This window comes from Myotis daubentonii, chromosome 13, assembly GCF_963259705.1.
Source record: "Myotis daubentonii chromosome 13, mMyoDau2.1, whole genome shotgun sequence".
NCBI classification, from domain to species: domain Eukaryota; kingdom Metazoa; phylum Chordata; class Mammalia; order Chiroptera; family Vespertilionidae; genus Myotis; species Myotis daubentonii.
In genome coordinates, this window is record NC_081852.1 from 46486404 (window position 1) to 46500766 (window position 14363).

General features: G+C 46.4%; 1 protein-coding gene across 11 annotated transcripts in view; it reads right to left on the bottom strand.

Moving 5' to 3' along the window:
- Positions 1-14363, bottom strand: part of FBXW4 (F-box and WD repeat domain containing 4) — an 80259-nt gene that overhangs the window by 33916 nt on the left and 31980 nt on the right. Inside the window, exon 6 of one of the 11 annotated variants that reach the window (XM_059661159.1) lies at positions 6206-6345. The exons of the other annotated variants lie outside the window; for them this stretch is intronic. Coding sequence (XP_059517142.1) covers positions 6252-6345 — 94 coding nt within the window. The 3' untranslated portion in view covers positions 6206-6251. Of the gene's footprint in view, positions 1-6205; positions 6346-14363 lie in introns of those variants that run through there. 11 annotated transcript variants of the gene reach the window in all.

A 14363-nucleotide genomic window follows, 5' to 3' on the forward strand; every position in this document is an offset into this window, starting at 1 on the left:
CATAGGGGTGCATATATTCTTTCTGATGGTGTTTCAGGATTCTTAGGATATATTCACAAAGTGGGATCGCTGGGTCAAATGGCAGTCCCTTTTTTAATTTTTTGAGGCGACTTCATACTGTTTTCCACAGTGGCTGCACCAGTCTGCATTCCCCTGGTGGCATGTTTTTGTTATCCACTTTTGAAATCACAAAAACTATGGGTTTCTCTCTGGAAAAACATTAGAATACCAACAAGGTCATTTGACAGGAAGTTTCCTTTCTCCCCACCTAAGCCACTTGGGATGGAATACAAACCTTTCAGAAGAATGAAAAAAAATGACATAAATTTGCACACACTTGACAGTGGTGTGGGTTCCTGATTTACAGGCTGGGTGACCCACCTCCCTTCAGACTTTCATTGCTACACAGTACCTGTGCCAATATCGGACACTGTTAGCTGCTGGTTTGAGGAATCCTCGAGAAGGTTTCTAGAGAAAACCAACTTCCCATCCCCCTCTGTGAAAACGCTAAGGAGTTTAGACCCTGATGATAAACCTGCTCAGAACTCTCAGGTCAGCTGCAACCTCACAGCCAAGTCCACAGCACCTGCTCTCGTCTGCGTGCTCCCACAGGGCCACAACCATCCACTGTAACTTACCTGAGAAGCACACACAAAACTTCTTTTAGAAAACGTGTCGGACCGAACCAAGATGGCGGCATAGGTTAACGCCGGAGTTTGCTGCCTCGAACAACCACTTCAAAAATACAGCTAAAAGACGGAACGGACATCACCCAGAACCACAGGAAGGCTGGCTGAGTGGAAGTTCTACAACTAGGAGGAAAGAGAATAGCATACCGAGACTCAGAGGAGGCGCAGTGCTGAAGTCAAATACTAAGGTGCGGAGGTGCATGCGGAGTGGGCTGGTGGCTGAGGGCACGGTTGTCTGTTTCAATCGGGAGGGAGTCTCAAACTCTGAGCTCCAGATCCGGGCGAGTCTCTAGGGACCCAGACGGGAGAAGCAGGACTGTCTGGCTTCGGTCGGAACTCGAAGGCAGCTTTCTCTCCGAGGTTTGCAGCGGTTGTTGGGACTCTGAGAGGCAGAGCCTCTGGGAATGGGACTGAGAGCAGCCATAACTGCTTGCTCTGGCCGCCCTGTAGATCCCCTGGGACCCGCCCCACCCAAGCCCTGCACAGAGGCATTGCCAGATAGCCTCAGGCAAAGGCTAGATTAGCACCGCCCTAGAGATTCAGCACAGAAGTTCTCCCACTGCAGACACAGCTGATTCTCATAGCCAGTTGGCCTGGAGGCCAAATCCCCGCCAGTAATACCTACAACAATCAAGGCTTAACTACAACAAGACTGCGCACAAAGACCACTAGGGGGTGCACCAAGAAAGCATAAAAAATGCGGAGACAAAGAAACATGACAGAAATGGAGGATATAGAGCTCAAAACCGCACTTTTAAGGTCTTTCAATAAGTTTCTAGAAACTGCCGATAAACTTAATGAGATCTACAAGAAATCTAATGAGACCCTCGATGTTGTGATAAAGAACCAACTAGAAATTAAGCATACACGGACTGAAATAACGAATACTATACAGACACCCAACAGCAGACCAGAGGAACGCAAGAATCAAGTCAAAGATTTGAAATGCGAAGAAGCAAAAAACACCTAACCGGAAAAGCAAAATGAAAAAAGAATCCAAAAATACGAAGATAGTGTAAGGAGCCTCTGGGACAGCTTCAAGCGCACCAATATCCGAATTATAGGGGTGCCAGAAGATGAGAGAGAGCAAGATATTGAAAACCTATTTGAAGAAATAATGACAGAAAACTTCCCCCACCTGGTGAAAGAAATAGACTTACAGGTCGAGGAAGCGCAGAGAACCCCAAACAAAAGGAATCAAAAGAGGACCATACCAAGACACATCATAATTAAAATGCCAAGAGCAAAAGACAAAGAGAGAATCTCAAAAGCAGCAAGAGAAAGAAACTCAGTTACCAACAAGGGAATACCCATACGACTGTCAGCTGATTTCTCAACAGAAACTTTGCAGCCCAGAAGGGAATGGCAAGAAATATTCAAAGTGATGAATACCAAGAACCTACAACCAAGATTACTTTATCCAGCAAAGCTATCATTCAGAATTAAAGGTCAGATAAAGAGCTTCACAGATAAGGAAAGGCTAAAGGAGTTCATCACCACCAAACCAGTATTATATGAAATGCTGAAAGGTATCCTTTAAGAAGAGGAAGAAAAAGAAAAAGGTAAAGATACAAATTATGAACAACAAATATGCATCTATCAACAAGTGAATCTAAGAATCAAGTGAATAAATAATCGGATGTACAGAATGAACTGGTGATTGTAATAGAATCAGGGACATAGAAAGGGAATGGACTAACTATTCTTGGGGGGGGGATAGGGGTGTGGGAGATGTGGGAAGAGACTGGACAAAAATCATGCACCTATGGATGAGGACAGTGGGTGGGGAGTGAGGGCAGAGGGTGGGGCAGGACCTGGGAGGAGGGGAGTTATGGGGGGGAAAAAGAGGAACAAATGTAATAATCTGAACAATAAAGATTTAATTTAAAAATAAAAAAGAAAACGTGTCCCTGCACTCCACCACCAATAGGAGGAAACTTCACAGGGAAGGGGAGTCCCAGGAAGAAGGCTGGGCAAGAAAATCTAGAGAAGAAAAAGGACTTCAGGAAACACAGTGATTACCAGAAACTCAGTAACCAGGTTCTGCGCGCCTCTTCCATGCTCCAGGGAAAAGGAAAGGAGGGCTTTAAGAATCCACATACATGCCCTCACTTATGCTGAGGAGTCTTCTTGACGTACTCTATACTAGGAGAAGGAGTGGCATCAACACAGAGTAATGAAGGCGAAAAACAGAGTTGCATGTGGATCATCTCAGGAGAGTTGTTCTTGCTTAGGGGGAAGGCTCCCATAGACTAAGGAACCTGCCTCCACCCTGATGCACACAGACGCACAGGCCTGAGACAGGTGACAGATACACACACTGCTCCGTTAGTTTTCATGGGGTGTTAATTGCTTCCTCTGATCATCTCTTCTCCATTTTGGGGGGAAGCAGAAAGTGCTCAAGGGGATACTTTTTCCTCTGTATGGGTAGGAATGGGGGAAAAGAGGGAAAGAGACAGATGAAATAAGCTGCCTCCTACAGTTGCTCAGTAAACTCATGAACCCCAGGTTCACCCAATCATTGGGGAGGTCCCAGGCTAAAGAACAGGACTAGGCCTCCATTAGGGATTAGGTCCACAACCACAGAAAGACATCCTGTGTACTTCAAGTCCCAGGAACCTCAGGGAGGTTGGGCTAAGCAGAGACTTGTGCTAAGAGCAAAGGATGGTTTGGGTGAGAGAAAGCAAAAATTCTAGACCTTTGATCAAGTCAAAACAAGCATTGATTTTAAATGCAATTCTGTACCTCTGCTCTTAGGACCCCCGTCATGGGAGAAACTTTCCCATGACAAATCAGTGCCTTTTCTCAGCTTCCCTGAGAACAATGAACACCAGATACGCCCTGAATCAGAGTTTTCCTAGTGACTGATTTAGACTTCAGACATGAACCCTAGGATGGCAACAGTAGGAAAAGGAGTCAAAACTTTAAAGCTAACCTCACCTGACTGACTCAGATAATATTCCACGAACAGGACCAAACCTGGACTGAAGTTAGTATGCATTCAATCAGACCCAGCCCACTCCAGCCCTTCCCTGGCTCCAAAGGTGAAAGTCCGGTGCATGCTGGGAAACAACAGTTGTCAGACCATTGCACTGCATCTGAATCTCACAATTTTGTACTTTTAAGATTTTTATATGTTTTTTAATTGATTTTAGAGAGAGAGGGAGGGAGAGGGAGAGAGAGAAACAGATTGTCTGCCTCCTGCACACCCCCTGCTAGGAATTGAACCTGCAACCTGGGCATGTGCCCTGATGAGAGCCTCTCAATGCATGGGACGACGCTCAACCAACTGAGCCACACCGACCAGGGCACCATTTTGTATTTTAATACAAAATTTAAAGCAATCAAATCATACCTGAAACCTATATAATCTTATTAACCAATGTCACCCAATAAATTATTTTTTTAAAAAGGTCAAGTATCAGGTCTCCCAGAAATCAGGATTTCTGATCAACATTTTTATTTTTTGTCCAGATTCCTCCATCTTATTCCAGAAGTGAGGTCCCCACCCGCATCAGGGCTTTTCCACCCTTTTTTTATTGTCAAGGAATGAGGGAGCACCTCCAAGCACCCTGCCACTAGTCCCTCTCCCTTCTCCTACCTTATTCCAAACTCTCCTTTAAATCCCTGGGTGCTCCACAAAGTTTCCAAGAGCAACTCTTGACTCTTCCTCCAAGTAAATATAATTATGCTTTTAAAAGGGGGAAAACCGTCCAGGGAGTTCCCAAAGAGGCTGCTGCACTCTGCCCCTTGTAATGAAGCTTAATAATGAAATGCCCTGCACTCCAATTAGTAAGAAATGCTCATTTTCTCCAGCTGAACACCCTCTACAGCTAGATCTAATTTGTTTCCATGATTTGTTTCCATCTCTTTCCTCCATCGAGTTCACAGTGAAAGATTATGATCTGTTGGTGCCCTCCCAGCCCTGGTAGGATAGCCTGGGGGAAGGACAGTGTTTTCTTGGAGCCGCAAAGTAACCATCCCTGACACCCCTTCCCTCCATTATCACATCCACACACAGAAGCTCAGACTCTTCCAGGCTCTTCAGGAGCTGTCCACCAAAGGAAGAGAAGGGTGGGAAGAAATCGCTTTGGGGAAAGTTAAAGTGAAAGAACAGTACAAGGAAAAAGGGAAGGGGTCGGTATTGCTGGGAGTGCCTATTTCTCAATAAGAGAAATGTTCTCTGCCACAGAGTGGCCCAAAGCAGGAGCTGCCCCTTACTAGTGAGCCCCACTGGAACTCAGGCCCCTCAAAGGCCTTAGAGCTCCAGCTTCTTTTCCCTCGTCAGGCCTGGCAGGGTGACTGGCACTAATTCCTGAGACAGTCTGACGGATGCCAAAAGCAGCACAGAGGAGCCGCTGTGCTCCGGGAACCTTGGCGGGATGCCTCTCCAGGGCCACCTCATCCCAGTGGCCAGCCCACACCGCTGCCTTCTGATCATATGGAAAGTGAAGACACAGCCCCTTTCTAAAAACCTGACTCCTCAAATGAAGGCGCCACCCCCAGCACCACACCAGATGCTAGGACCAGGACCTGGCCATGGGTGGGTGGTGCTGGGCAGGTCATCACCACCAGCTCCTCGACTCAAAGTATCCCTGGGTTTCCCTCTCCCCAGAAGCAGAGCAGGCCACCACCAGGCTGGGAGATGTCCCAGTGTCTCCCCCTACTTAAGTCATGCATGGACATCTTCTCTCTCAGCAAGACTAAGGGCCCAGAATGGGTAAAGGCCCGTTCCCCAGCTCCCCACACAAGGGTACAGTGCAGTGAGGTGAGTGGTAAAGGCAGAAGCCATCCTGTGGGACAGTCCCTAGTGGGTCTACCTGTGATGGGGCCCCAGTTATCCTCACTGGAGAAAATGCCTCCCGTTCAGTCACTAGTTTGTAGGGAACTCTCCCCTCAACTGCCGAAGCTAAGCATTTGAGATTTGCCAATGCTCCCCCAGACATTCGTCTTTTTTTGTCTAGTCCTGTTCTCTCCTGACCCTACCCAATTGCTGGGTAGTCATATGCAGCAGACTTGTGCTCCCCCAGCACCCCTCCTGTCCGTCCATACCTCCTCCTCAACCCCTGCAGACAAGGCCCTGTCCTGGCTCCCTGAAGCTCACAATCTGTGCTCCTGCCCGACTGTCACAAGGAGGGTAACTCACTTCAAGCTGGCAGCCCTGTGTGGTAGAACTAACCACCCCTCAAGGGGTGGGGGTAGAGGGCCAAGCAAGCGTGTGCCTGCGCATCCCGAGGTGCTCTTGTTTTCTGGGCACCCCACACGGTCTGTGACAGACGCATGGATGGGGGAATTCTTTGCCAGCCAGAATTGGCATCTCACCCTACCTCTCAAATCTGCCACTAGCCTCCAGGGCTGAAGACCCTCCAAGAAGAAGAGGCCCTGCAAGACAAAGACTTGAGGCCCCCCAGCCTGGCCTCCCAGCCCAACAGAGACCCGCATTAAAATCAACACTCCGTGAACACACAAAACTGACAGGGCAGAGGGGGAGCACACATCGGATACAAAGATCGGGCTCTCGGGAGACGCGGCCTGTTGGTCTCCCATGTTAGCTCCAAGTGACTAGGCGCAGGGTGGGAAATAACGCCATCGCTGGGGCCAAAGCTCCCGCCTGGGCTCCAGGTTTGGCAGCCTTTTCACAGGAAGATGCCTCTGCCTGGAAAAAAATGCAAGCATTGTGTGGGGACCATTAATGCGTGCGCCTCTGCACATTCCTTCGAGAAGCAGGAGCACACTAGTCCCTGAGTCCCCGGCCCTGTGCCCCAACGATTGTGCCGGCCTGCAACACGCTGCACATGCCACCTGGTCCTTCCCCCCAGGCCCCCGGCTCTGTGAGCGGTGGGAAGGGGCCTGCCAAACACCCTGGCTTCATTGTGCCCCAGAAAGAGGGGACTAATTACTTGCCTACACTCTGGAGCGCCCAGGGAGAAAACAGAGGCCAGTGGGGTGGAGAGGGTGGGAAATGGCGGGGGGGGGGGGGGGGGGAGGGGGGGTAGGACTTGAAGAAGGGAGAGAGAAAGCCACAGGATACATTTCAAAGTTTCTCTAGTAATTTGGGGGTGGAGGAAAGAAAGCCTGGTCCTGATGTGAAATCATACAGAGGTCAGGGCTGGGTCTCCCACCCTTGTGAGAAAATGGTGAATCAGGGACGGTTTATCAAACGATCATTTTTTTCTTTTGAAACCAGGCGGCGGCAGCTTGGACAATTCTGCAGATGTGCTTGATGAGTTAGGGACAAAAATGGCCCTTCTCTGCCCCCCTCCTCTCCTCCTTCTATAAGGGCTCCCATCGGGGGTTGCTTCTCCCTCCACTGCCTCCAGGACCCTCCCCTCCCTTCTTCAGTGGTCAGCTGAGACCCCCACCCACTGCTTGCTTTTGTACTCTTGGCCTTTGGACATACTGACGGGGCCTTTATGAGACCCCAATCAAGACCCCCATGTCACAGGTACCTAGTAGAGACACCAGACCTTTTCAAACAAGGGACAACAAGGAAAATCGGCTGGCCCATTGTCTCTCCTCTGTGCTAAGTGAGATGAAAGGGGCCCGCAGCCCCCTCCCCACAGCCCGCCTGCCAATCACCTCTAGTTATTAAGGTCACAATGTGTAAATTCTTTTGACCTGCACCTAATCAAAGATTCACCGGCCCTTTCAAATCCGAATGGGGAGGAGGGGAGAGATCCCCCCCCACCCCATAAACCCAGCCAACTCTCCCTCAATAAATTTTCTGATTCCTTCTCTGCTTTCCATCTCCACCCCTTCGCTTCTCCTCATTCCAACCTCCTTACCACTAGCTTCAAACACAAATGACAAACCCCATGGAATTACTACCCTAAAAAATCTGAGGAGGATTTGAAAGTTTCTATTTAATTCTCTTTAAAGAAAAAGTTTTCAGACAGGCACAGATGCCCAAGCAAGCCCAGAACCTGGTCTGCCCCTGGGGCTCTGATGCCAAATCTCTCCAAATGGCAAAGTGGTCAGTTGACTTTTTCTCTCTCCTAAATCGGCCTCTTTTGCTTTCCTCTGATACCACCATACATGGAGAAAACTACTGGGATTAATGACACTCCCTCACTTAGCATCTCTAGTTCAGTTGCTGGCCTTCCACGACCCACTTACACTAAATGGTTTTGTGAGGGGGCAGGGGAGGAATTACCAAGCCCAACGTAGGCAACCCTAGAGGAAAAAAAGCAAAACAAACCAACAAACAAACCATAGGGCAGAACAATAGAGAACAGAACAAGAGCCAGAGGAAAACCTTGAGAGAAAGCAAAACTTGGGATTATTGTAGTTTGACTTAAGCAAAAAGAATAAAATGCTTGCAAATCTCCACGCATCACTATCAAGGTTGTTGTGCACTTTGATTTTATGTCTCTTATCATCACTTAGAAAAGGGAGGAGGCCTAACAAGCAAGCTAGTAATAAGTGAGTGTATGTAAGTTGCCCAAAGTCTAGTCTCACTAGAGGATCTGCTCTCTCTGATAGTATGTTTTGCCTCTTGGTTTCTTCTCCGTACCCGGATGCCTTTATTTCTTTCTGAGCTTTCCTTTGGTACTAACCCCTCACATCATTTCAACTGTTGTCTCCATACTGATACCTTCCACATCTTGACCCCATATCTGAGGTCCACCTTCCTGGCTGTCTCCGGCCATGGCTACCGGACTGCCATCACCAACTCTAATCAACAGAGAACTTAGCCTTCTCAGAGCCATGGTCCCCTTTAACCACCAGGCTCACAGAAGCACTCATGCAGGCCTCTCCCCTCTCCTCCTCAAATACAGTCACAACTGCCCACAGACTGTTTCCTCTGTTCTCCTGAATCCAGGTTGTCTCCCCACTGTCCCTAGGAGTCCAGTCCCTTACTTTTACTTCCAGAAAAGTATACAACAGCCTCAGTCTATACCTCTCCAAAGTATCCTATACACTGTGCCACCAACTAAATTATTTAATGGCTTCAATCTGGCAAAAACCTTCTATGGTTCCCTATTATCCTCAGCTTAAAGTCACACTCTGCTCTTCAAAGCCCTCCAAAAGCAGGCCCCAAGCCTCCACTCCAGCCTCACTCGCCACATCTTTACACAAAACCTCCATCCCAGGCAGCCAACGTTGTTCATTCTGAACCCCCAAACATACACTCAACTTTCCATCCCTTATGTCTTTGTTCAGACCTGTCCCCTTGCCTCAACTTCCCTTCAGCAGTTTAAGGAAAGCCATCCTTGAAGTCCCACTTCAAATTCCATGTCACCCAAGAAGCTCCAGAGTTAACAAAAAGGCCACTGCTTTCCTTTGGTTTCTTGTTAATAATCCTGAGAATTGATGGCTCTCACACTGCATATATCCTGGAATAAACTGAGGGTGTGCAGATTTATTGGACTATACGCCCCTGGATGGTGAAAACTGCCTCTTGTACTTCATACTCCCCATGTGAGCTTGCACATTACAGCATTCTTGATACATCTGTAAGGCAGGCACTCAGAAATACACATTCCACATAGAAAAACATTTCTGAGTTTACATTGCCTTTTTAAACAAATTCCAATATTTTAACTTATTTCTTTCCCCACAAAAGTTTCTGAGCATGAAACCATATTTAATGCTGCAGAAGTGAATGTAAGGAAGGGTCTTTTCAGGGTGATAAAAATATGCTAAGTGAAGTGTGGTGATGGGTGCACAGCTCTGTAAATTTGCTAAAAATCATGGAATTGTATACTTAGATCGTATACTTAAAATGAGTGAATTTTATGGTATATAAATTATACTTCAATAACACTGTTTAAAATAAAAAAGTAAATATAGGTCCATATTTAATTTAATAACTATAAAAAATAAAGGAAGGATTCTGTATACAGATGCCTGATACTAAAATAGACATTTAAATGTAACTTAAGTTTTTTTCTAATTATAAAAATAGGTTCATTATAAAATATTTAAATACAAACAAGTAAAAGAAATAAATGTCAGCACAAACAGACCACGTGAGCTAGTGAAGTAACTATCATACTGTTTTGTGACCTTTTTTCATTTAACAATATGTTATGACATCTTTTGGGATCAATGACTATATATCTAGATTCTCCTTTTAATAAATATGTAGTATTCTATTGAATGAACGTACCATAAAATATTTAACCAGACCCCTATTAATGTATATGTATGTGTTGTTAATATAAATCTTAATACATACATCTTGCATACTAGTCTGGTTATTGCCTAGGATACATTCCTAGAAATGGAATTTATGTGTTAAAAGGTTTTCAGGTTTTTATTTTGATTCTCACTGCCAAACTAATATAATTTTATAACCCTAACTTTTCCTCTCCTTCTTCCTGGCCAGACCTCTAACAAGTTGAAGAATCCCCTGAACAACTTATCTTTTTGTATTAATTTTTTAAATGTATTTTTTTATTGATTTCAGAGAGGAAGGGAGAAGGAGAGAAAGATAGAAACATCAAGGATGAGAATCATTGATTGGCTGCCTCCTGCACTCCCCCTAACAGAGATGGAGCCCAAAACCTGGGCATGTGCCCTGACCTGGAATCAAACTGTGACCTCCTGGTTCATAAGTCGACACTCAACCACTGAGCTACACCAGCTGGGCTAATTTTTTGTTTTTATTCTCAACCACAGCTCACCTTGGATACTAGTGAGATTCAAACTGGTCAGGAAGGTAGAGTACTTCAAACACATTAACCCATGTGCCCCTCTCTCTTTGCTAAATGTTACAAATCTCACCCTCATCCCAGCTCCTTCTCTTGGATCATTTACCATAGGACCCCACTCCAGTCACTCACCTGGTCTCTTCCCATTCAGACCCAGGAGGAAGAGGCCCAGGCTTGGCCAGGACAGCTAATGCTATAGCTGCAACAAGGCAGAAAGTAACTGGAGAAAGAGAAACATCTTGTAAGAGTAAAATCCTCAGGAGAAAGAGAGACAGTGGGTCATGTGCTCTGAGCCATACCCTCTCCACAGCCCCTGCAGGCCATGGTGCAGTAAGTTCAGAGTGAGAAGTATATGTTAAGTGATGGCTGGACAACATCCTATCGGGAGACTGTGCTCCTGAAATGCCAGAGTTTTGACCAAGCACAACAGGACTGACCCAGAGCAAGACTCGAGATAATCTCTCTTTCAAAAGTCCCCAGTCAATGGTCGCCATGGGCAGAAAGGGGTTCATTTCAGTTTACCCCACACATCTCAGCCTCTCCTTCCCTATCTATTCTGCCAGTGCATGTCACATATGCAACAGAGCCACACATAAAGGAGAAGATGCAGCCCCCCCAGCTACACGGGGCCTCTACTACTGAGGCACATTTATACTTGAAAAGCTCTTCCTTCTATTCTAGTCTTTTTGTCTTCCTGTCTACTTCACTTCAGTTCCCAGAAAGAAGCTGATCTGAAGCTTCTCACCTGACCACTTACTATGCCAGCACAATGAAAGTGGTGGCCATCCCCTACCTATCCCCTCCTCCAGCACCACCAAGCAACACAGACTTAAATGTCTTCAGTCTGGAAGCAGAAAGCCACACCTCCTAGATGGAGCAGATGAGGCATGGGAACTAGAGGAAGGAAAGAGGCCCGCTGGCCCCACATTCTGCCTAACACAGTGTTAAGGGGATCAGAGAAAGCGTACGATGAAGAGCCTTGGTTTTAATGCCTTCTGTAAAGGCGGGCAAGCTCCTCCTCACGATGCATGCTCCTCAGAATGTACACAGGCTCCAGCCCCCAGGGCCAGTGTGCGCATTTTCTAAAGTGTACCGACCAGATGGAGCTGCTGTGAAAATCAAAATACTACCCTATGACCACCATGGCCATTGTTTCAGAAGCTGGATTATGGCTTTACTGTAGGACGGAGCAGAGAAGGAGACAGCAGGGCAAGCTGAGCAGGGCCAGGGACAAGTCTGAACACAAGAACACAGAAAAGGTGTGTGTGTGTGTGTGTGTGTGTGTGGTCACAAAAAAATATGATTTATAATTATTTTAATCTCCTAAAAGGTTCTCGCTCATTACTTGAAATTCCCATTTGCAAATTAAGGCCCTTGGGAAGATTGTGGATGTTATCACATCCCAACTGGCACTCCACCTGCCCCTCCTACACTTTTTGTTCCCTATCCATGTTTTAAATTTGCATTGCAAACTATGAAAGAGGAAAGCTTCTGCAGAAAGCAATTTCCTGGGCCAGCAGCTCTTGGACTAATATTCACTTTGCAATTACCATGGCTTCTGTCTACGCGTACTCCTCTCCCTCCTCCCTCCACTCATCCTCCCTTGCCAGTACCTTCTGCCTAAACCAAGCCTGTCTGACAGGCCATGTTACAAACTACCCCCTAGGAAAATGCCCTGGCCAGTGTGGAGCAAAACCAGTTGGGAAAAGGGGCAAGGATCTTGGGTGGTCAGCTAAATAGGGCACCCCAGAGGCACAGGGGTTTCCCTGTAGCACACAGGCACGTAACTCCTACAAAAGATGGCAAATAACATCCCTCCCCAAAGCTCACAATCTGAAACCTCTAGAGTCCTGTTTAAGAGACTGCTAGAGAGGCACAGGGATTAGCAGCTACAGAATCCACAAAGCCAGAATCTTTTAGTACTGATCTGAAGGAAAAACCAAATACATTTGTTGGCTTGCTGAGGCATAAATACATCCTTTATGGTCACCATACATGGAAGCTAGTCAGCACAGCAGAATTCAGAATCAACACAGACCTTTATGATTCATAGCATCTTTGCAGCTTTCCATATCAATGGTGTCAACATATCTTACTATTGGTGGTATACATTGGTGTCTATTCTCTTGATGATGTGAGGAAAATGTGCCAGCTCTTGGGTTCCAATCTCCTATCCCCTCAGATGGAACTACTATAATAGAGAAACTTACTGAGACTCACTGATATAGGGACATGGTCATGGGCATCAGGATTCCTGTTCTCGGGTCTTAAGCCCATGACCAAGCAGAGCTTTGCATGATTGTCCTGAACTTGGAGAACATAAGAAATATAGCTGACACTATGGACTGCCATCTGGAGATCCCAGAGACAATAACTCTGAGAGATGAAAAGGGGGAAGCACATTTTCAAAAAATTTGGCTTGAAGTGAAAGGGAAAACAAGGAATTTTAAAACTCAACTCAAAAATAAAATATTGAAATCTGCCCCAAATTGCCTGAGACTCACCGAATTGCAGGAGGATGGGGTGATCTTTCCACCTCTGACATGACCCCCAATACACAAACATTCATTAATGCTACTGATCCAGCTACACCCTCATCATTATCTTTTTCACTCAGACTCACCTCAACTCCCAATTTACTTATAAGAGTAAGCTCCATGACTCAAGAAACTAAAAACACAGATATTACATGCAGATCCCTCTTCTGACTGATCCGAGGGTTACAGCTAACAGGTGGGGAAATCTTCTTAAATATACGAGTATTATCATGACAGGGCCACTGGAATGGATCGGTGCCATAAGTCAGACAGGACTAGAAGTTTCCGCCCCACCATCAGGTTCCTCTTTAGCCTTGACAGATCAAACTCACGCCGAAGCAGGCAACAGAGATCAGTTCAGTCTCCGAGCCAAAGGTCTTCACAGTGAGGGACCAAAGCTGCCCTGGCTGGGCCTCTGCCGGCCCGTGTCCCAGATTAATCACCACCAGGCAGGGCCTGGACACCAGGCTGCAATCTGAGCCCAGCAGCACCTGCACAAGGGTCACCCTGGCTCCTCCCACACTCCCCTTGGGCAAGACTTCAGGGCATGAGGGTGTCCACCTGTTGACTAGGTTACCTGGAACAGGAGGGCAAGACACTCAGCCATCTTCAATCCTGCAGATAAGTCAGAAACTGTCTGAGTGGATTAGTGAAAGAAGAAGGAAAGGTGCAGTGACTCAAATAGTGAAGTCAAAAGTCTGAGAGAAAGAAAATTCTCAGTCTCTGATCAGAAAGAGAATAATGCCCCCGTTACTGTCTAGAGAGGAAAGCCAGCTCAAGACCAGCAGTTAGGTGAACTAAGCCCTTAGAAGTTATAAACTAAGGAGATGCTTTATGAGTGTTTAGTACACATTCTCATCATCTACAGATCAACAGGATGCTGAGGAGGAGGAGAGAGACCAGAGCACAAATATCTTTTCAAAACACCACCAAATGCGGCCAGATATGCTAGCGGGGAAGGAAGCTTAGAAACAAATTCACTCTGTGAGGAGGAGGAGAGCTTCCTATGATGCCAAGACCTCGAAAAACAGTGTCCTCGATGTTCGCCGAAGTCAGTATGCTGTTTCAAACACTGTCCACTCAGAGCTGGCAACTACGGTGTGTCCACATGTCTATCGATTCTAGAATGCACTTTTTAGGACCAAAGGATCCTATTATATTGTAAATTCTTCCTGGATGGTAATCTCTTTTATATTGTTGCTTCTCTAAGTAGAATAGGAGGAAGTATTCTTGAGGCTCAAAAAAAAAAAAAAAAAATCAAAAGGAGGAAGATAAGCATAAAGATCTGTATCTTGGAAGGATCTGTCCCAGGGCCTAACGGGTGATATAAGGAGAAAGCACTCATGGATGCAGGCTTTCCCACAAGCTGATGGCCCCGGGAAGGAAGGGTGGGAGGGGTCAGAGTCGGATTGAAGTGTATGTCCCTTAAAAGAGCAGAGAAAAGCACAGGTCAAATAAGAGGAGAGCTCGGCACAGCGCCT